This window comes from Salarias fasciatus, chromosome 11, assembly GCF_902148845.1.
Source record: "Salarias fasciatus chromosome 11, fSalaFa1.1, whole genome shotgun sequence".
Classification (NCBI taxonomy): domain Eukaryota; kingdom Metazoa; phylum Chordata; class Actinopteri; order Blenniiformes; family Blenniidae; genus Salarias; species Salarias fasciatus.
The window spans coordinates 3,634,147-3,655,553 of record NC_043755.1 but is presented as its reverse complement, the minus strand read 5'-3'; the positions used below and the strand labels follow the sequence as shown (position 1 = coordinate 3,655,553).

Here is a 21,407-nt window from a genome sequence, read left to right as displayed (position 1 = left end):
CCACCTGCTCGTGTTCTTACAAAGAAAGGGTGTTTGTAGCGTTGGAAGACCAACCCGCCTCTCCTCTGAAGAGCTTGGACCACACTGAATTCCTGCAGCCATTAGACTTTCCTTCTGCATTGTCCCACTCGTTGAACATCCTGCTATTTGTTTTTCTGCCGTGACAACGCAAGGATTAGTTTGAGGACATTATACACTGGTGGATTCATTATCATTTGTATTTCTGTATTTAAAAAAAAAAAAAAAAAGCGAACAGAATGTTCACACTGGTACTTCAAAGTCCCTTTTGGAAAAAAAAAAACGGATATCGAGAGTGTACATTTTCAGCCTCTTTGGAAAGTCCTTCGATTCAATCGTTTCATCCAAAGAAGAGGTCGAACGTTTTGGCACGGAAGTCTCAGTCATTTTGTAACAGTGTCTTATCAGCTGTGAGTGAAGCGCCAGACCACACTGGCAACATAAATAACTTATACAAGAGGTACAGATCAATCCTTATAAGAGAGAGAGACATTCCTGCAACACTGCATACAAACAGACAAACTGACATAAATATTGCTAAAATAGTAGTGGCCACACTGTTGGACAGAGTTTTTTTTTGTTTTTTTTTGACATTGAATGTTTTTCCAGACTGTGCTTGGCTGCACTCTGCAGTACAGTGGGGAAAGTGGCGAGCGGCTCCCGGAACGCCTCAGGACTGGCCGTCTGGCCTCTGCGTCCCGATCACGTGCGGGTTGAACTGAGTGATGATGATGGTGATGTCGTCCCGGTACATGCGGGCCAGCTCCTCCGGCAGCGACAGCATCTTCGAGAGTCTCTCGTGGTCCACCGTGCCGAACTCGTTGTTCCCCACTGCGTGACGCATCAGGTGGGTCGCCGAGTTCTGGTCCTCGAAAGCCGAAGACACACGGGCTTTCCTCTCCTCCAGCAGTCCCTGCATCTGTCCCAAAGTGACCTTGTAACCTCCGACAGTGAGCGGCTGACGCTGGTGCACTCCCGTTAAATACTCCCCCACGATGCGCACCACCTCCTGCCTGTGGAGGGTCTCCCAGAGCCCGTCGGAGCCGATCACCTGCACACAGGAGGGACACTTAAAGTGAAATATCCGTTTATGAGGTTTGATTATTTCTGCCTGGAAAACACTGGGTTAGGGTCTTTTTCACATAAACTCGAAGCTGCAACCATTGCACTGTTCACTTGAGCTTAATTCATGATTTTAATTTATTATCATTTCAATTTATTATTGCATCTAAATGGCATTAACTAAAAAAAAAAAATGGGTTTACAAAAATACTCCTGTACAGGAAAGTAGTCGTATTCTATATGCGATAAAACCCAGAGATTTGTCTGGAGAGTTTGAACCAAACTGCAGGCTCGGTGAACACTGACCCTTCTCCTTCGTATCCATTGAAGCTGCTCTGAAGAGACGAAGTTCATTAAAAAAAAAAATGCTCATGTTCATTTTATGAGAAACTCATTCATTAAAAATAGAGCCTTGGTCTTGAAAGGTCTGTTCTTCCAGAATATGTGATACAATAAAGAAGCCAGCTAATTTTTATTAGGAGGCTGTCTTTTATTATGAAGGTTGTTTTTCTTTTTTCTCTTTTGTGCACAGAAAAGATGGGGGAAAAAAAAATCTATCTGGAGGATAAAAACCACACTGATCAGCAGAAGGACACAAACTTCACAATGAAGAGCTTTTTTTCTATGGATTCTGAGAAGTAATTAGCTGACTCATCCACTCTGGTGATGGTTATTGTTAACCTCCCCTGCAAAAGTGCCGCATCACATCCATTACATGTATTCCTTTTATTTCGACTTGGATGGTTCTAAACCCCGGGGGTTCAGACTGTTGAATCAATGCCGAAATCTCTGATGTTCTCGGAAGCTCACAAAGCTTCAGTGGTGTCGAGTGTGGGCTGCTGCTTTACCAGCTGATAGAATTAGTCGGCTTTCTGAAGATGTGACACATGAAGGGAACAAAACTATAAACATTTTTTTTTTGGTTCTCATTTTCATGAACTCAAAGGCCGGAGACTTTTTCTCTCAAATGTTGTTCACAACTTTGTCTAAATCTTGTGTTCGTGAGCTGAGATCGTCATCTCCATCTCTCACCATGAAGCGGTCCTGCGGTCGGAGTTTGTGGTGCGTGATCTCGGGCTCGGCTGTCAGGTAGGGGGGCGTGTGGTAGTTGGGGGGGATGAACTTTGTGTGCTCGTTTTCGTGCAGCTGATCGGGCCCGGACTCCAACACGCGCTTCTGCAGCTCGATGCTCCACTTGAACTTCACGTCCCCGAATGCACGGAATGGCATGAGCAGCCCGAGCAGGCGGTCCTGGCAGCAAATTAGACGGAGAGCAGGTCTTTTAAGGCGCGCTGTCAGAGCGAAGACCCCGAGCAGATCAGAACATGAAGTACCTGGCGGATGACCGTCTTCCTCTCTGACGGAGGGTGTTCGCGCCGGATCCGAGCCACCTCGTCGTCGTTCTGGGCACAGTGGTCGTTGGAGAGCGTGTGAGCGCTGAACGAGCCGTCCTCCTCCTGCACTCCCAGCACCGCCCGGGCATCTCCTGCGTTTGCTATAAAGCTTTTTCAACAGAGACACAAAAGACGGTGAATGAAGAAGCAGTGTAACAAAATGTCAGTCAAAATTCAATGTTTCGTATTCATTCTACATACAGGTCAGATCCATCAACGTGAGCCACGCAGGCGGTGGCTCCAGAAAAGGCCACTCTCAGAACCCAGTAGTGCAGGAAAGCATTCGGGTCTCCAACCTACGTGACAACAGACCACATTAATACTCAAGGAGGAAACGGTGCAAGATTTATATAATGCGGAGGGGCCCCGACACCAGAGCTCCTCTTTAAAATCATAAAAGTTCAAATTTGGAAGCCTGCATGTTTCTTAAACTGCTAACTAGGAGAGATAATGATATTCAATATGTCATCTACTCTATGAAATTCCATTCGAGTTGATGACTGGAACAAATTTAATGGTATGCGGTTTGATGCAGGCTTAAATATCGGTGACTCCAACTCCTGGGTCAGTGGGAAAAATTGACACTAGGAATGCATTGCAGCGCACGTGGACGTGCACTGCACTGCAGCACTGTCGGCACAGAAAGCTGTTGGTCTGCCGCAAGTTTAAAATGTCAAGTCAAACTGCCGTAAGAAAACAAACAAACAAAACAAAGTTTAATTTTCTTTTCTTCTATAAATGAATTGTTTGATGAGTTTGGATGATTTTCTGTCACACAGTGCCGTGGCAGATAAAACTCTCGCCTCATCGCAAGAATGTCCGTAATTCGAGTCTGGATTAGGCTTGCAGGCCTTTCTGTTCCTAGGTTACATGCTCCTCTGACGTCTTTCCACTGTCTAAAATCACACACTGGAGGTTAATTTGTGATTTGAATGTGAACTTGAAAGAGTCTGCCTCTCAGTCTTCACACTGTGATGGACTGTTTTGACCTTTCCTGTCCTGAACTCTGCCTTTGCTCGTAGTCAGCTGTCATCAGCTGTGTTGGTTAAATATAATATCTCCAATAAATCTCAGACATCTCAAATGAATCAAAAAGCAACGTGAAGGGTCTTAATGACAATTTTTTTATGGACAAAAAACACAGGACTGCTTCACTTAAACAGCACATCTATTATTTTTCAAAAGCTGAATGTAATGTGATCCAGTTACAGATTATACATATTTTGTTTTACTTCCTTCCATGAATGTTTGAAGATGTACAAGTAAATGGCAAACAGCAAAGTTCCCAACAAAATGTTGTACTGTGTGTTTAAGAGACAAATGGAAATATTGCCTCGGGGCTTGAAGGGTTAAATCAGCAGCTGTCACCTGAGCCTCCAGAGAAATGTCGTTGTCCAGCCTCTTGAAGGCGTTCAGTAAGGCCTCACGAGTGTCTGGAACTTCACCCGGGCTGTCAACCGAGAGAGAGAGAGAGAGAGAGAGAGAGAGAGAGAGAGAGAGAGAAAGAGCGCGAGAGAGCAAAATGGAGAAAGAGACGTCAAAAACACTATTGTCAAAACAAGTGAGGGCCAAGTTCATGTTGATGTGGGCATGAAGCCACAAGCTGCACAGGAAGATGAAATAAGAAACCAGGAAATCCGGTGTGAAATGTTCATCGAATCAAAAGAGCTTTAATGCTGTGTCACTTCTGGTTGGTTTTTAAATAAATGGACCGAGGTAGCTTCACAAAGTGCCGTCACTGTTCTGAAGGGCGATTAATTTTAGCTGTGCCAATGCCTGTGCACGTTCCTCACCTGGTCAGATCTATTAACTCCTGCCAGTACGTCCGAAGGCTGTTAAAGTAAAGAGTCTGCGCCTCCCTGCTGAAGTAGTCATTCGGGTGTTTGTGCCACTGCAGGATGGGACTGAGGGCCCTGCCGTTCTCCACGGCGGCCTCCAGCTCGCACAGCGTGTCGTGGGGCAGGAGCGACACGGCTATGTAGTAAAACAGCCTCTCACTCAGCGCCTGTGAAGGAGAGGAAAGACGCAAGAGACAAGCTAATGTGAAGAAACGCAATCTGACAGCGTACAGCAATTACAAAATAAAGTCATTATTAATAAATACAGTTTGGTGACAAATTACAACAAAGACAAAAAAAAAAAAAATCACTTTCTGAACACATTTTGACAACCACAATAGAGAATACTCTGTTTAATAAGCAAAATAAATAGATCAGAATGTCGAGAAACTGTGCGAGCATTACCTGAGCACACGCGCAGCCAGCGTGGCCGTCAAACACACCAAACAGCATTCCCCGCGTCTGGAGGCAAGTCGCTGCACTGCGCCGATCTTCTATAGGAGCGTTGGCTGGCAGCTGATTACTTTCAAAACCCATAACCGACGACACATTCTTCCCATCAAACTCGGGCACCTGAAAACACAAGACAAAATAAACAGGTGAGAACTGATTAGCACAACGTTCATGACGTGCTGCTTTCCGAGTACGAGCCCACAAACCTTGAAGCTGTACTCGTTGGCTTTGAGGATGGAGTTGACCTGCGGAGGTGTGAGGATGTAACTGTGGAGTCCCGAGGTCGTCTGGTAACTCCTGGACGGCTGGACACTCCGCCACATGTGGCATGGCGGTCTCGCCGCCGGTCGGCTAACAGCGGCCGCGAACTGGGGCTGATGCTGTGGGCACGGCAGCAGACCAGAGGCGAGGACCTTGGCACGGGGCAAACCCCTGAGCAGCTGAGAAGTCACGGGCATAGCGGACGGTGCACGGCAGCCACACAGACACTGCACCACTGACGCACCTAACCGAGAGACACAGCAGAGATCACGGTAATGTGTTCAGAGAACAACGGCTGGATGATCTTTCAACAAAAACTAGATGTTCTCCTTGAACGGCATTTAGAAAACAAACGCAAAAAGGAGTGAGACTGTGTGATGAGGTTGAAAAGTTGTAACATATGAAGCAAAATATGACAAGCAGCTAAAGTTGATGCACAAAATACCACAAAAGAACAGTTTGTGCCACAACCTTGAGAGTGAAGGATAAACTTTGAATACTCTTTGACCACATCCATCTGAATACTTACATCTCAGCAGATCTAAAGCTCCACCAGACTGTAAACAGCACTTCATACTTTCGTTAAAAAAGCAAACAAACTTGAATTTCTGATTACTCTTATTTGATATGACTTAACATCTTCAACTCTGCAAGAGAAAAGAGCAGATCTGTGACCATCCCGCTTCCACTTTGTTCAACTTAAAGTATTCAAATCCCTCCAGGTATTTCAACTGCTTCACTGTCATATAAAAGACCTGCTTGTCCTTTGCAGCTTATTTCTGAAGTTTTGGATATAACATGGAAAAGACAACTAAATAGTCTGAAGTAAAACAAAAGAAATTGTGATATTTGCATGAGTCCAACAATGTCAAATAGTGTCACAACAGCATGAACACTATGCAACTATGTGGTGTATCTGAAAATCTAGCAACTCCTTACATTGTTGCCCACACACATCTGCATGTACATCATGGAAAAACTTTTTTTTTTTTAATTATTAATATTTTGTGATAGACAGACTGGCAAATATTGCAACTGTTGAATGCTGGCGTGTTCTCGCTTCAGGCAGGGAAGCATTAAAGTGTAATACGCAAAAAAGACTACAATGACTGACTTTTGTACAAAATATTCCAGACAGTTGTGTTCAGCCTGAAATGTTAACACAACTTTCCCCAGAGAAAGTAGCGCTGGAGCTGATCTCTGCCTTGACTTACAGCTCTCCTCTCTGCTCCAACTGCGGGTCAGAAGACCTTTTAAAAATAGACGGGGCAACAATTCAGCCCTGACATTTGGTTCTCGAGAAATGTTCTGAATGGGGATGGCCTAGTGAACTAGATCTTCGCTCTGGGAACTCTCCGTATACTGTTTCCGCATTACCTAATTTAAGCCAATCTAGAGCCACTCAAAGCCACCCGTCAGTCTAATCTGGTGGAGAAATGCACAGCCTCAGTGGCGGTCCATGGTGTGTGGGACTGGAGTGTGCCGAAATAAGAAAATCCTCCAAAACCCAAACTATGCATGAGTCACAAAACCCACCGCGAGCGCTGCTTTACAAGTTGCCATGTTTATTGACATCTCTAGCTTTCCTCTGCTAGCAGCAAACCCGCAATGCCAACGCAGGCAAATCCTAACTCGCAATAACATTGACCAGTCTGAGAGCCGAGGAAGTCGGAACAAGCGGAACCTCGACATGTAGCATGAGGAGATGGAGGGAAATAAGATGTGACGAATACGGAGGTAATGCAACCCAAACCATGCTAACGGTGGCTAGTGGTGTCTCGGTTACACCCATCAAATAATGTCAAACTGGCAACGTTTGCTAGCGCAACACAGAGCGACACTTTACTGAAGTCTTAAAGCTCAGCTAAAAGAAAACAGTGTGAGCAGGAGAGAATAAGGAGCAGGAGCCGGGACTCACCTCAAAGGCAGGATGTGGAGAAGTTATCTAAGTTCATGGCTTCGGGCCACCGATCCCTCCACTATCCCACCCGAGCGTAGCGCTGCGGCGAGGCTGCACGCCGATTGGACGAGCACTGACAGCGCGATGACGTCACGATGACGCCCCACGCTCGGAAAGTGCTTTTTATTTATAATCACACGTTTAATCTTTTAGGGTTTCGGCAGCACGAGTTCAGAGAGATAACACGCGGTGTTAAAGTGCCCGTTAAGCTGCAATTAAGCTTATCTGTGATCCACAGCACGGAGAAGATTCTCATTTATCATATCTCCAAACGCTTTCATGTACCACGATCCGCGAGACCGACCGATTACGTTGTGCTACCTTAGCGCACACATTGGATTATGGTTCGCGACCATTGCATCCAATTTGTATTGATTAAATGCGCAGCGCGATCGAGGGATCTTGAGCAAATAATAGATTCATTATTTGCACAGCAATCGTCTGTGCAAATTGACCAAAAGCTTTTACATTAACTTTAGTACCACTGCTATTATTACTCCTATTAAAAGTAATAATAATTATTATAATAGTTATCTTTAGAGCTCCACTCATCAAACAAATGTAAGACCAGTAAAAAAATGTACACATAATTCTTCTATACTACTTTACACTGTGTGGGGTCATGGGCACCTGGAAAAGCCGCCAGTCCATCTCAGGACAAACACAGACAACCACACACACTTAAACTATTACCGATTAACCTCATAAAATTCAAACTCCACACAGAAAGACCTGGCCTGACCCATAACCTCCTCACTGTGAGGTGAGAACACCACTGCTCTGCTTGTGGCCCCATACTTTGAGGTGACTTGACAAGATTAAAGGTTCTAATTCTTCATATTTGTACACACATATTGAGGATAAATATATCTCCCAGGTGCACCAAATGGAAGGAAGATGTGCACTGTATATTTCACCATCACGGGAGTAAAAATGAAGTGTTGAGAGCTGTCAGCATTGTCACTAATTCCTGAAATCCTGCACAAGCAGAATCTAAATCAATATGTAGCCTTATATTCTCCTGCACTGTCTCACTTACTAGTATGAAAGAAATATAAGGAAGCATTGAAGTTACAATATATGCATGTGGTTATATATAAAAGTCCATTGTTGTCTTATTCTAACTGATATGGACATGCTTTTACAATAACGATTAATGTATTTGTTTTGTTGCCTTTTTCTTTCAAACGATTCTCTTCTTCCACTTTTCACTTTTGTTAATTTCTGTAAACACTGTTTTTCAGCAAGAATAACACAAGAAAAGCATTTTCATATCACTGTGCAGCTTCTTAAAAATATTTAGCTATCAAAGTATGCATGTTTACATATTGATTTTTTTCTTTATGATATTGATTTCTCATCACAACAGATGTTTGCAAAGTAAATGAGAAAAGTCTAGTCAATAAACAGACACTAACAAATCCAGAGAGAACTTTGCTCACTATAAACTTTGTCCACAATAGCCCAAAACGCCCCAAAACATGAAAGATATAATAAATTCATTAAGTTGTACTATACCGAAAATTGTTTTCTTTAGGGTATCATGTTAAAGTTATGATTACAATATGATATTTAAAGAAACTACAATTTTTTTCTACTCCAAAAAAAAACTCAAAATAAGATCATTTTGATATTAAAAAAAACAATTTAATCAATAGAAACATTCAAGTACTTCAAAAAATATATGTACATCATAAAACAGCAGTAAAAATGCAGCATATGTGTCAATATTTTATAAAAAAGAATGCACAAGTTGTGAACAGTAAACTGTCTTTGATAAAAATTGCACTAAAAACAGTGAAACTATCAAATACTTAACAGTGGATTTTATATTAGAAATCTCTCATCGACCAGAGTCTTGCTAACAAGGTTCTTTCTTCCAAGGCTGTTACGGAGAATGCGAAATACCTGTAATGAAGAAGATGGTTTCAGCACATCGACGTGTCACATTACACTGCAGGTAAAACACACTGTGCACACACTTAATACTGACCACATACCGTCTGCTGTAGGTAAGTGAGCACAGCTGCGAGTACAAAGCTCTGAGATCCAAGGTCAACGACGCAGAAGAACAAAGTGTCAAAGATCAACAGCGTAGCCTCGTTTCCATAGAACAACACATCGCTGAAGGAGTGGGCCTCGTCTGCAGTGAGAGAGACAAACAGACGTCATACAGTCGCAATTACACACAGTAACTGGCTAAAATATTGAAACATCAGGATTTTGTTACCATTGTAAAATATGCTTTTGTCACTGGGTTCAAGGAACTCCATCCCGATCAGTCTCTCAAACATCAGTTTGTCCTTCACTATGTAGTCCATGTCAGGGTGGGCCTACGGTAAACAAAACAGTACAGGAGAGACGGTCTTATGCAGTAATTAATAACATGTACTCAACATAGGGATATGCAATCTGAATCTGTGCTCCTACTGACGTGGTCTATGATGGATCCCAGGAAGTGGTTCATGGTGTGGTACGCTCTGAAGTGTGGCTCAGACAAATTGGCTGCGGATGCATCAATCAGCCGCGATGGCCTGTTCCTCTGGAGTGCAGAAGAAAGTAACATATGTAAACAAAGCTTTGTGGAAGTCGCAAAGGAGAAACAGTCATTACTGAGGCAAGCACAAACCCTGACGATCGAATCCCGGATGCTGTCATACTGCGACCTGAGACGGTTGGTGAGAGACACCTGAAACGTCTGGATTTCTGTGTTTGGAAGTAACCCCCTTTGACCGCAAAGTGACTCCTAGAGTCAGAGAATAGAGACGGAAGCAACCAGGATAAGCATATCGTGAAATAATAATAAGTTGCACTTAAACAACTAACTTTTGTACATACAGCTTCTCTCTTCAGATTGTTGTTCATTTCCTCCATGTTTGTATCTGCGTGTCCGTGCACTGAGCGGCCGTGGATGTAGTAACCGTAACAGCGGTGGGATAAAAGCAGCACAGAAATCTGCAAAGAAAAAAGATAAGTAACAAAAATGAGTAAAAAAGAATTTCTTTAGAACACATTTTACAACAACATATGTATTGCTACTCACATTGCTGATGGAGCAGAGATCTACAAACTGGCGGATTTTGTCCTCCACAAAGTGCTCATGAAACACAGTGAAGAAAATTACCTGAGGGAGCGAAGAATCGTGATCAAATAAAGAAGTGAAGAATAAGAACAAATGAAGGGAAAGGGTGAATATTTACCTGCAGAGCCCCAATGCAGAGCCACAGCGAGGCTGCCACGCCGTGCCGCAGTATCAGGCTGTATGAAGGGGTGTACGCCTGTGAGGAGCGCTGTAAAGTCCCCAGGGGGTCCCTCAGGGCCAGGTTCGAGAAACCCAGTACCTGAACAACAGTGGGTATGAGGTCAAGACTGGCAAGTTGTGAATGTGAAATAGCTGCGGAAAATACCAAGTCCTTGTATGTACTTCGAGAAAGAAGAGCACCGCCATGATCTGAAATGAAGGGCTGATCTTCCGGATGGTTTGAATCTCGTTCCATTCATTGGCTACAAAGTAGGTTCTCCAGATGCTGACCGGAGAAGTTTCCCGTTTCGACTCACCGGCAGCTGAAACAACAGCAAGTATGGTGTGCAGAATGAAACGGCTTGATCACACTCATCACAAGACTGAAAAACTCAAACTCAAGACTTAAGTGTTTGTACCGTGTACGGTTCTGCTGGATTTACTTCGAGGCCTCTCCCAGTCGATCAGAAATATGTCAACTGACACCTGGAGGAAGAATTTATGGAGGAACTGGATCGCCTGAATAAAAACGCACAGAACAGTAGTTTCAATACATCTGCTGGAAACTGAGCATTGAGTTGTAAAAACAATGATACAGGCCGCGTACAAAGGAGGAATCTCACCTTGAGAGCGAACGCGCAGCCAATGTATGTCACGAACCGCTCCTCCTGAGCAGGCAGCGGCAGCAGCACCGACACAAACTTTTGGGCCTAAACAGATAAATTAGGCTGTTCAATATTACACACACACTCGCACTCAAGGATATATACAGAACACTCATCTTAAATCAAAAACAGATCAGGGAAGCAATAAGACTTGCCTTTAATGTCTGCAGAGTGCAGAAAAGAAAGAAAAAAACAGGTAAAGGTTCATGCAAAGACAAAAGAAACAGTCTGCAAGGAAATTTTATTTTAAAAGATATTTAAGAAAGAAGCCCCAGAAAGTATGAAGATTACAGCTGCAGCATGCAAAAAAAAAGAACAAATCTAAAGTGGAATGGAATGAGTGACACCTTGTAAAAGATGAGCCAGTAAAGTCCAGTTCCAACGGTGACGGCGAAGAAAACGTTGGCCAGATCTCCAGCGTAAAACAAGAGAAACTTGAACAGGGTCTGAGGCCGAGGGAAGGAGAACAAAACATTACCATCAAAAGGTCTATGGTTTCACTGATGCCTAGCTAAAGATATCTTACGGTTGCATCGATGAGTGGAGAGGCGATCCTCCTCTTCCAGCTGACGGTCTTCAGCAGGGCGTAGAGCACAGCCACCCCGCCCATCACTCCCAGAGCTGTCTGCACATCCAGAGGAAGAGACACATGGGAAAATGCAGTTATTCTTGTTGTGAGAGCGGTTCTGTGCAATTCTTTCTCATCAAACTGTCATCATTCCACACTTACGTCTGTCTTTATTTGTGCTTCTTTCTGATCCATCTCATACTCCACTGCGAAGGTTACCTGGGAACAAATACATGAATTTCTGGGTGGAATGAACGGAAAAATCTGGAGGCGTATTGTTTACTGACAGAGAAAAACACAACATGAACTCATCAGTGCATCGGGTTGAAATAGTCAAAATCAACAATAACATGTGACTGGATGGTTGTGTATGTGAGACCAACTCACCGACACCGTCTGGGTTTTGAGGTCTGTGATGGGAACATCTGTGTAGGTCACAATCATCAGAGGGGGAAACACTTGTCCTTCCTGTGTTCGTGGAACCAGCTGGAACCTACAAAAAACACACGCCTGTTTAAGAAAAGCTACACTTTTTTAAAAATGTATTTATTGTTGGGGGGGGGGGGGATTTTGTGCACATTGAGAACCTACTTTATTGTGATCCTGCTGGCTACACGAATGACTTTAGGCTGAGAACTTATGCTTTTCTCTCTTCCACTCAGCATGTCGATGAGAAACATTCGCCGAGACAGGTACCAGTTTCGGATGCTCTCTAGAAAAGCAACAACAACAAGAAAAATAAATAAATAAACACAAATTTAAAAAAATGTGTATATCTGTGTTGTGTGTTCCCACCTTGGTTGATGAGCCGTCCACTGTATTGCTGGTTTCTCACGAGTGTGGGGAGGGGAAGCAGTTGTCTGGTTTCCTCTCCACCAAGGTCCAAAAACACATCATAGAACAGAGGCTCGGGGTGGGAATCAAACAGCTCTTCTACTGAAAGATCACACTGAACAAACACAGTTGTCTTACAAATGGACCGTTTGTTACTCCTTTTTCCAAGCAAAGCAGAACAGGAAGTTCATAACTATAAATAAATATTCATACTTACACTTTCTTGGTAAGCAGTTCCAAAGCTGAAGGCTGCTGCCTGTTTGGTGGCTGGTTTTGGGCAAAGCTGAAAGAAAGCAGGGTGTATGGAGGATTTACTAACAATACTGTATATTCTGTATGCGTCAAAAGGACAGGTACATGTGTCTCGGTGAGAGTGCAAAATACTCACAATAAGAATGGTTCTACCATCAACCTTTCCAAATATGGTAAATCAAGCTTCTTCACTTTTACAGACTCGCGTTTAACTGAAGACAGTTTGATATACCCACCTACCAACACTGATAATAATATTATTTATGGAATTTTGTGTCTTATTTGTTTGTTTAAGGTGCTTTTCTAACATGTTGTTTTATCGATGCTCTATAAATAGAACTGATGAGGACTAAGTATCAGATTTTATTGTTTGGCTTCTTACCTGCAGATTACTTTCTCCTACCGGTTCCCATCTGAGGAACTCTCCTCTGACATTATAGACAGCAGCCAGCAGAGTAATGTCGGTGTTCTGACACAAACACAACAAAGAGTGTAAAAGAAATCACATTTTTCTGTCAGCTGTAAAATGTGTGGAAACATAACTATGACGTGACTCTAAACATGCAAAAACGTTTTTAAAATATTAATACTTTTGGCTGTTGTAAACATTATTTGTGAAATTCTTCACCTTCTTTTCTCCTCGGAAACTGAACCTGATGGGAACGGGCTCAGTCTGAAGCACTCGACTGGCGAGTCCTGGTTCGTCTCCGTAATAAAGCCACGGCAGAGTCGCTCTCCTGAAAACAGAATTGTCAAAGTTTTGAAAGTTCAGTCTGGGTGAAACTGAGTTACAGCTGATGCCATTTTAGTGTTTTCTTTTTGTAACACAAAATGAAGCAAGATTAAGGCCGGTTACCAGTATGAAATGTCTTGGGTTGAGCTCAGAGCAGCCCTCGATCTGAAAATTGTGTTGAAAAGTCCACAAGCGTCGGTGGACACACTGCTGAAGGAGTGCATGTTCATCACACACATATTCCCAAGAGCCTGACACGCTGTCAGGTTGGAGAACGTCTGCAAAACATGAACATTTAGATAGATGTGATGCTCTTCAGTGAAATCTTAATGTTTGAACGTGTTTTTCACACTAGTAGTGATTAACTTTTCTGAAAGAAAATGATCTTGGACTCACAAGACAGGCGGCTGAGGAAGAGTAGAGGTTTTCCACAAACCAGGCAGACAGGACACTGAACTTCTACAACAGAAACCAAGGAGAAGAACAAGTCAGCATATCAATTTAGAACATAAAGTATCAGTAATCACCATAAATATACATATATCTGTAAAAAAATGGAGACTTACCAACTGAGCAAAGTTGACACTGGGATTTACATTAGTGGGGAGGCTGCCTGGAGGGATGCATAAACCCCCTGCCTAAAAAACACAATAAACAGTGATGAAATCTCAATTAAAACAGTTTTTCTTTTGACAACAGTTGAGTGTGTGATAAGTTTCAGAGGATGCAGATAACTGAACTCACCAAGATGTGAGGAGAGTTGCACATGCAGGAAGTATCAATGAAGGAAGCCTGACACCTCTCACACCTGAAAGACAAGCCTTTTTTACGACTGACACACCTCTCACATTATCTACCAAGAAAAGCTGGACTTAAGTCAATCCTTCTCTGAAAGCACTAAATTAAGACTGTGGGCACAATAAACAGAAACTGTGAGTAAGTCACTTGTTAGGGTAAATATCCTGTGTATAAGTACAAATATCTGTACCATGAACAGAATATTATCTGTGCTTGCAAGAGGGGTTAATGTTCATCTTACCCATAGTTTACTTCAAACTTAAATAGACGTAAAATTTTTAACCTACAGTTTACGTGAGGCCTCAGTTTAGCTATAGTAAAATAACCCAAAACCCTTGGAGCTCTGATTTTTTTTTTTGGTTGGGTACATAACATTACATTCCTAGTGCTTAAATAAAAACCTGCACAATTTTGTACTACAGAAAACCACAATGAAAAGAAAACTTTGCTGATATAAAACATGGCTCACACACACACATGCAGAGCACAAGATGAAAAGAAAGAAAAGGCATGAGACAAAAACACTGCCACATTTTCATACAGAAGAGCCTAAATCCCCTTCTTTCAATCTCATATTATTAAAACTGCTGCTGATATTTACCCATGGATTCTGCAGTTCTTTAAAACTGGATTTGCTCTGTTAGAGCTGTTATCAGTTAGATGACGTGCACACTTTGACATGAAATAATATCCGGTGAATCTGATGACTTACCTTAGCCTTATTTAAAATGAATGAATATGGCCAAGACAAGGTATGTTTTGTGAAAATACAACACCAGCAGCAAAAGCTGATGGTGCAAATAGAATCACCAAACTATAAAATGAATGTTTTTATCATAAGGTATTACAATTGTCTAAGTGTTGATGCAGTATACTAATGTCTGGATATAAATAATTGTGAAATTGATGAATATGTGAAATGATACACACCTGTTTCCACTGCTGCTTGGTACAGAGAAAGCAGGGCTGGCTCCAATGCATGCTTCACACCTGGCCTCATCCAAAAACGTTCCATTGATATCCCTTTCCACTACAGGGAAAGGGTCACACTCAGTTATTCTGTTATAAATTACACAATTAACCTAACAACTGTTTACATGTTAGTCTGAATGAGCATTTAAGATTGTTTAAATGATTTCTTGAAACAGGCTCACCAAGCACATTCCCATCAGGACACTGGCACTTTCCATCATCGCTGAGACTCCCTGGACAGCGAATGCAGCCAAACCCGTCTTTTGTTACTCCCTATAGAGAACAGCATGACAACAAAAATAATACATAAATAAATATTATCAATATTGTGCTTCTTCACTCGGAATAAATGCTCAAATATTCAAGGCAAACCGGACGCACAGGCTTGTCAGTGGGACACTGCTGGCAATCAATGGACACTTTATCAGTGGTGAGGGTTTGATACCCGTTTTGACAAACGCAGCTCAGCCCTGCAAAGCAAATGAAACCAGGTCAAGACAGTCCAAGTCGGAGGAGAGCAGCCATGAACCAGAACCACATCATGATCATGGAAAGAACTCTGACTCTAAAGAATGGGTTGAGCTGTGATGGGATTAATAACACGAGAAAGAAAAAAAAAATCAGCAGATTCGTAATAAGATAACGCTAGATAAATAGATAGAACGTTTAATCTAACATTTCCTGCAGGAACACTGCCCAAACCTATTGTTATCTGCTAATAACCACTTCAAATCTTCCGTTAAACGTCGACCTCATTAATAATGCCCGTAATGCTGTTAGCTCCTTTCTAGAGTAAAACCATTGTTTTGGAAAACGAGGGGTTCAACTTTCTGGACGCCGGAGCAGCTTAACTCCCTTAAATCGGCGCCAGCGCCACATTGTGAGGACATGAACCGACCTGTTGTGCTCCTTCGCTGGTTCGCGCCGCAGCGCGCGCACGACAAGCTGGAGATATCGAAGAACTCGTCCGCCTGACAGTCGAGGGGGGTTTTCAGGGGGATGATGTACTGCTGGCCGTCAAGAACATCCACGCATATCAGAAGAAATAAAGCAAGAGGCACTTTGTGTGTGACGATGGCCAGCCGGAGCGTTCCCGTCGCCATGGTAAACTGACTGTCTGTTTACCCATAATCCCTTTCGGAGCGTGATGACGTTTTCCAAATTTACGCACGCGAGGCCTAAGTAAATAAACAATTAGGTTGCAGCTGAAAGGGCTCACCTAAAGGCTGGAAAAGCTCTCTTTGATAATGGAAGGGTGTCAAACACATTTTAATTCAGGGGCCACGCACAACCCAGTGTCATCTTATATGGGCCTGACTGGTAAAATAGAACCAACCGAACTTTTAAATTGAAACTTGAAGGGTTTTCTGTTGGGGCAGAGTTTGCATGATGAAAATGCCTGTATTTAAAAACAAACAAACAAACAATTACTGCAGAAAATGACTACAATCCCAACATAACGGTAATTTTTATGATACTTTCTGGTGCAAAATACAGTAAAATGTGAAAAAAATAAACTTCTCCTGTTGCTGTTGCATGGTTTAACAAACTCACCCTGACAGCATGGCGCTGAGATTGATGCTGGTTTTTTAGCAGTGAGGTAGCTATCGTTTATAGCCATATCAGCTGGTCTCAGTGTTGTGTCTTGTCTGTGGTTGTTAAGATATTTATTTTGAAAATGTGTTCTCTTAAACATTTTTTACAATTTTCTCTGGTGGGCCGGATCTGAGTGTCTTGCAGGTTGGTTTTGACCCACATGCCTCATGTTTCACACCCTTGTTTTACAGTATTTTTCTTTTTCCTTTTATATCCTTCTGTAGTAGCTACAAGAAAGCAGTTTTCAATGTCCTTCAGAACCAGTCACTCTAAACGTTTCTCTGCCATCATGTGATAAAAATTTCATATTTGGTATATCACTGTTATGTCCTTGGTGTATTTGTTGATGTTGAACTCTGCAAGGTTGTTGGTGTTGTATTAGATGTTGCTTTTGAATCTGTCCCAAAGTGTGTTCTGTGTGGCAACAGGTTCCTCCTACGTTAAGAGGTCCTCCACGGCTTGATATATTTATTACATTTGTTGTGAAGAGGCCGGACATTTGCCAACATTAGTTTAGGTGTTGGTGGTTTGTGTCATTGGCAATCATCAACCTTTCTGTGTCTTATCACTGGCTTGGAGTGACTTCAGACTGGTATAATTCCTCATGTTGCCTTGCTTTCGACAGTCTTCCAGTAGTAAAAACTTTAACGGGAAGCTCATGAAGTCTTAGTGATATCAACAGACTTTGTGGCGACGTGGCCAACATGAACTGCTGGTCATACGCATACGTTTCTTTCACACACACTCCACCATGTTGATCTGAATGATGTCATAATATAATTGGACCATTATAGTTAAGATGGAATTGTATTTAAAATGACAGTGGACTTGATGTGAGTGAATAAAATGAGTAAACCCGTTTGGTAGAACACCATCAATGCTAAAACAGGGAGCTTACTATGCTATCACATTTTGAATTTGTACTCCTACACACCAGATTCAAATGAATGTGTAAATGTAAGACCCCTGCTGAGCTTTCTGACAATACCTTAATTTGAATGAGTATGTGGGAGAAGATAACACTGTGTAGAATCAAAAATTCCCAATAACTTGACCAACAGAAGAAAATGCACATTATATAAGAAAGTGGGGAGACAGCCAGTATATTAAATTTGACAGACGTGTGTTTTTTTTTGAGTGATTGAATTTTCTGACAAATACAGACATTGTAAAGAGAATGATACTGGTTTGATCTACTTTAGTATTGCGAGTCATTTATCACATGATGACTGAGTCATAGTGGACTTTTGACAGGAAGTATATGAGGTGGCGCCATGTAGATAGAGCTACCCCATCTTCATTTGACCTACTGAGCCATGTGATGTGATTCTGCAGTCAAGAAAAGACGAAATACACAATCTGAAAAGATCAAGTGAGTAAAAACTTAAATTTTATGGATTCTCCTGAAAAACAGTTAATCAGAAATAGGATCAAGACAAAGTGTGTGTGTGTGTGTGTGGTTTTTATATATATAACAAATAGAAACATAAAGAAGGGAAAGAATAAGACAAAGTGAATTATGAAAAATATTTGTCTAGTGAAGGTGACTGTTACATCTTACTGTTCATGGTCTTAGATATATTGATGAAAATTAATGTGTGACAACAAATACTAAAAGGAATAAATAAAAGCTTGAATAAATATAGAAAAAAAATGTAATGGCTGTTTTTAATCGATGTACAATTACAAACGTTTTGAAATAAATTACTTCAATGAAGAATAAAATGCATGTGGTTTGGTGTGTTGCTTCAGACACAATATAATTCACAATGCTTTACAAGGAAATAAAAAAAAGTTAAAACAAGGTGATTTAAAAAGGCATAAAATAGAGAATAAATAAAGTAAAAACTATATTAAAGGTAATAAAATAAGCAAAATCTGTTGTTTAATACAAAGCCTGAGTAAAGGATAAGTGTTTTGAGGTCTGATTTACAAGTGAGTTCGTGAGTAGTTCTCAGGTGTGCAAGAAGTTTGATCCACAGGTGAGGAAAGCTGCTTCATCTTGTTTGCTTCTGGCTCTGGGAACACTGAGTAAACTGCTTCCTGAATACCACAGGGTTCTTGATGTTTCATATTCTACTACTAAATCTAAAATGTACATAAAGAAATGCGACGATGTACATACATTAGTTAATGTTTAAATAAACATACAGCATTTTAAATACCCAAAACATTTTGATTTTCAATGCATGCATTTGTTTCAGCTTATTTACTAGTTGTTTTTTTCATTCCATGACAGAAGAAGACATTTGAGTGTCAGGCGCTGGCGTGCAGATCACACTCCTCTCCGGTAGGGGGCAGTAAATCTCATCTGAGTCTCGGGAAGGAGCAAATGACTGTTGAAGGAGGGAAAAAAAACTGGGCTCATTTCTTCAAAAGGCGCGGCGAGGCCACCACGTTTCCTCCTTCAGCGAGTCCCCGTGACTAAGTTGAGACAAAACAGCGGCAGAAAACGCTCAAAACCGCCGTAAACTGCTTGCCTGTTGTGCACAGCCTATGTGAGTATATGAGAGCATTCACAGAATCAGGAAACTTGTTTTTTTTTGTCCCTCCTTAAGCTTTTAGGGCAGCATGACGCTGGAGTTTCATTGTCTGTCGGCCTTTCATTTAGTAGGCGTTTCTCTTTTGCCTTTTCCAGCAGTTTTTCTTACAGACACTTGGCCTGGTGTGACAAAATGACCATAGTCCTGAGGCTGACCGGCCTGGATGCCAAAGCAGGCATTGAAGATGTTCGTACATTCTTTGAGAATCTGCACATACCGGATGGAGGAGTGTACATTCTTGGAGGAAGTCTGCAAGAGGCTTTTATAGCATTCGGCTCAGAAAAAGATGCCCAGCTTGCCCTGCGCCAGACTGGTGGTTACCTCAGAGGATCTGCAGTGAGTCTGTATATTAGCAGCATGCAGGAAGTAGAGCACAAACTGGAGACTTTTTTGAGAACAAAGAAGAAGAACTCGCTTTCTGTGAAGAGACCCCAGCCACAGCCAGCCGCGACTCCGCCATTATTAAAATCACCACCTCAGGATGGCAACGTTGTAAATTTGTCACCTTCTCCCGCATCTTCTGTTGACCCTGGTATTGCAAATATTCCACATTTAAATGCGCAGGATGGCTGTTCTAACATAAATGTACAAACCTCAGATGGACGTCACCTTGATTCCAGTACTGCATTTATTCTTGGAGTGTGTTCTGTGCTGCAAGGTCTCAAGTCCTCCCAACAATCTGAAATCAGCAATCTACTGCCAAAACTCAATCTCCAGGTGAGCAGCCCATCTATTGAGCCTGATATGGTCAAGAAGCCGGAGCAAACAATGGCTGCAAAGCCAGGCTACATCAGGCTGTTTGGATTGCCACCAACAACTACAAAAGAGGACATCTGTACATTTTTCAAGGGGTTGACTGTACAAGAAGCTATGGTAAATGTGAAATTGGGCCTCAGTCATGGCTGCCTTGTGAAATTTGCCAGCACCCAGGATGCATGTGAAGCTCTCCACTTCAACCAGCGGCTGTTGGGCACAGTCTGTGTGGAGGTTCGAGGTGCGACTGAGAAGCTGTGGAACAGTGTGCTGGAAGAATGTACCAATGTAGGAAGAGAAATACCCCAGCGGAACCCTTGCAGCGGAAGTATCAACCACAAACAAAAACCTACATTTGCACATCAAATCAAGAGGAAATCTGCCAGCGAGCTGCCTTGTAAGCCACCAAAAACACATAAACTTGACGATTCAAAATCACCTTTTTCCCCAGGTGTGGAACAAGTTGTCATGGTCAACAATCTGCCCAAAACTATGACCAAGACTGAAATTAAGGAGTTGTTTGAATGTACAGATATTCCACACAAAAATGTGCTTCATCTGCTTGACAAAGACAGCAACAGAACAGACACGGCCTTCCTTATTTTTCACCGTTCAGAAGATTACGAATATGCTTTGAATCTGTCAGGCTGCCATGTGGGTGCTGCTGCTATCAAGGTTTCATCAATCACTAAAATTGCAATGAGACAAATGATCGCCAAATACCGCATTAGGTCTCAAAGGCATTTTTCTAAAATGGACAGAATGATTGTTGAAAACAGTTGTTCAGATGCTTAAGTGCCACTGAGAGTACGAAACTGGACTCAACAGATCAGAGTTGCCTCTTCATCAGAAACATGCCTGCTGATGTACAGAAAAGTCAAATAAGCAGTCTTTTCTCCAAATACAAAGTGACCAAAGACAACATCACCATTCTGTGTGACATTGATGGGAATGGGATCGGCGAAACTGTGGTTCAGTTTTGAATCAGCATGCCTTACACCGCTGGCTCAGAGGGTCCACGGCAAAGGCTTTCTGGGTTTCAACCTGCTACTGACACTTGTAACTGTGAATAAGATGGAGGAAAGCCTGGAATCGCACAAAGGAAATTAAATTTTCAGTGGCACCTTGGCTGCGGGTCAAATATTTGGTTGTCTTTCTTTTAATGACAGCTCTGCCACTTGTTTGCACTAATCTTAGTTGAATTGTTAATAGGTTGTTCTGAAAACATTGCATGTTTTTTTCTGTTTTTTTGTTAAATTCAAAATAAACCTTTGTAGAATAAATTGTGTGCTCCATTTGTCAACACCAAAAACCAGCAAGGTCTAATCTTGGTGCAGTAGTCTAAATAAGGAAATATCCTCAACTCTACCACTAGGAAAATTATATTCATTGCATGTGAGGCGCTTCGATAGCGTCTACTGAAAGCACTGCTACAAATGAAACGCCAAATACGGACCTACCAAGGG

At 42.1% G+C, this 21,407-nt stretch overlaps 3 protein-coding genes across 5 annotated transcripts; 1 reads left to right on the top strand and 2 right to left on the bottom strand.

Moving 5' to 3' along the window:
• Nucleotides 1-202: 202 nt before the first annotated feature.
• pdp1 (pyruvate dehydrogenase phosphatase catalytic subunit 1) lies at nucleotides 203-7,024 on the bottom strand. Of its 2 annotated transcripts, XM_030102942.1 has the most exons (9): nucleotides 6,945-7,024; nucleotides 4,972-5,270; nucleotides 4,718-4,885; nucleotides 4,268-4,479; nucleotides 3,843-3,924; nucleotides 2,676-2,770; nucleotides 2,415-2,583; nucleotides 2,113-2,331; nucleotides 689-1,069 (listed from the first exon to the last, which is right to left on the bottom strand). In XM_030102942.1, exons 2-9 carry the CDS (start codon nucleotides 5,221-5,223, stop codon nucleotides 689-691), a joined length of 1,578 nt encoding a protein of 525 aa, XP_029958802.1. In that variant the 5' UTR covers nucleotides 5,224-5,270; nucleotides 6,945-7,024. The 2 variants fall into 2 exon arrangements, with proteins under 2 accessions (XP_029958804.1, XP_029958802.1); XM_030102944.1 differs by lacking the exon at nucleotides 6,945-7,024 and having other exon boundaries at nucleotides 203-1,069; nucleotides 4,972-5,223.
• Nucleotides 7,025-8,620: 1,596 nt separating this feature from the next.
• On the bottom strand, nucleotides 8,621-16,163 carry tmem67 (transmembrane protein 67). The gene is made up of 28 exons (XM_030102941.1): nucleotides 15,948-16,163; nucleotides 15,431-15,519; nucleotides 15,232-15,322; nucleotides 15,008-15,107; nucleotides 14,024-14,087; nucleotides 13,846-13,917; nucleotides 13,676-13,738; nucleotides 13,403-13,557; nucleotides 13,175-13,283; nucleotides 12,929-13,015; nucleotides 12,512-12,577; nucleotides 12,256-12,409; nucleotides 12,052-12,172; nucleotides 11,848-11,953; nucleotides 11,623-11,679; nucleotides 11,419-11,517; nucleotides 11,240-11,338; nucleotides 10,851-10,937; nucleotides 10,647-10,746; nucleotides 10,411-10,550; nucleotides 10,187-10,327; nucleotides 10,030-10,110; nucleotides 9,825-9,941; nucleotides 9,616-9,732; nucleotides 9,421-9,528; nucleotides 9,217-9,319; nucleotides 8,987-9,129; nucleotides 8,621-8,894 (listed from the first exon to the last, which is right to left on the bottom strand). Exons 1-28 carry the CDS (start codon nucleotides 16,150-16,152, stop codon nucleotides 8,814-8,816), a joined length of 2,955 nt encoding a protein of 984 aa, XP_029958801.1. The 5' UTR covers nucleotides 16,153-16,163; the 3' UTR covers nucleotides 8,621-8,813.
• Nucleotides 16,164-19,023: 2,860 nt separating this feature from the next.
• On the top strand, nucleotides 19,024-21,218 carry rbm12ba (RNA binding motif protein 12Ba). 2 transcript variants are annotated; one of them, XM_030102934.1, is made up of 2 exons: nucleotides 19,024-19,143; nucleotides 19,284-21,218. In XM_030102934.1, exon 2 carries the CDS (start codon nucleotides 19,321-19,323, stop codon nucleotides 20,734-20,736), a length of 1,416 nt encoding a protein of 471 aa, XP_029958794.1. In that variant the 5' UTR covers nucleotides 19,024-19,143; nucleotides 19,284-19,320; the 3' UTR covers nucleotides 20,737-21,218. The 2 variants fall into 2 exon arrangements, with proteins under 2 accessions (XP_029958794.1, XP_029958795.1); XM_030102935.1 differs by having other exon boundaries at nucleotides 19,028-19,143; nucleotides 19,287-21,218.
• The last annotated feature ends 189 nt before the right edge of the window (nucleotides 21,219-21,407 follow it).

Bases quoted from the DNA above. Each gene is read 5' to 3' on its own strand.
- pdp1 (XM_030102942.1), bottom strand. From the start codon at position 5,223: ATGCCCGTGACTTCTCAGCTGCTCAGGGGTTTGCCCCGTGCCAAGGTC. The intron at 3,925-4,267 runs GTGAGGAACGTG...CTCGGTTGACAG, and splicing joins GAGTTAATAGATCTGACCAG to CCCGGGTGAAGTTCCAGACA. The intron at 2,584-2,675 runs GTATGTAGAATG...CTGTTGAAAAAG, and splicing joins CACGTTGATGGATCTGACCT to CTTTATAGCAAACGCAGGAG.
- rbm12ba (XM_030102934.1), top strand. From the start codon at position 19,321: ATGACCATAGTCCTGAGGCTGACCGGCCTGGATGCCAAAGCAGGCATT.
- tmem67 (XM_030102941.1), bottom strand. From the start codon at position 16,152: ATGGCGACGGGAACGCTCCGGCTGGCCATCGTCACACACAAAGTGCCT. The intron at 12,578-12,928 runs GTAAGAAGCCAA...GCTTTCTTTCAG, and splicing joins TAGGAGAAAGTAATCTGCAG to CTTTGCCCAAAACCAGCCAC. The intron at 10,938-11,239 runs GTGTCACTCATT...TTATCTGTTTAG, and splicing joins ACTGGCTCATCTTTTACAAG to GCCCAAAAGTTTGTGTCGGT.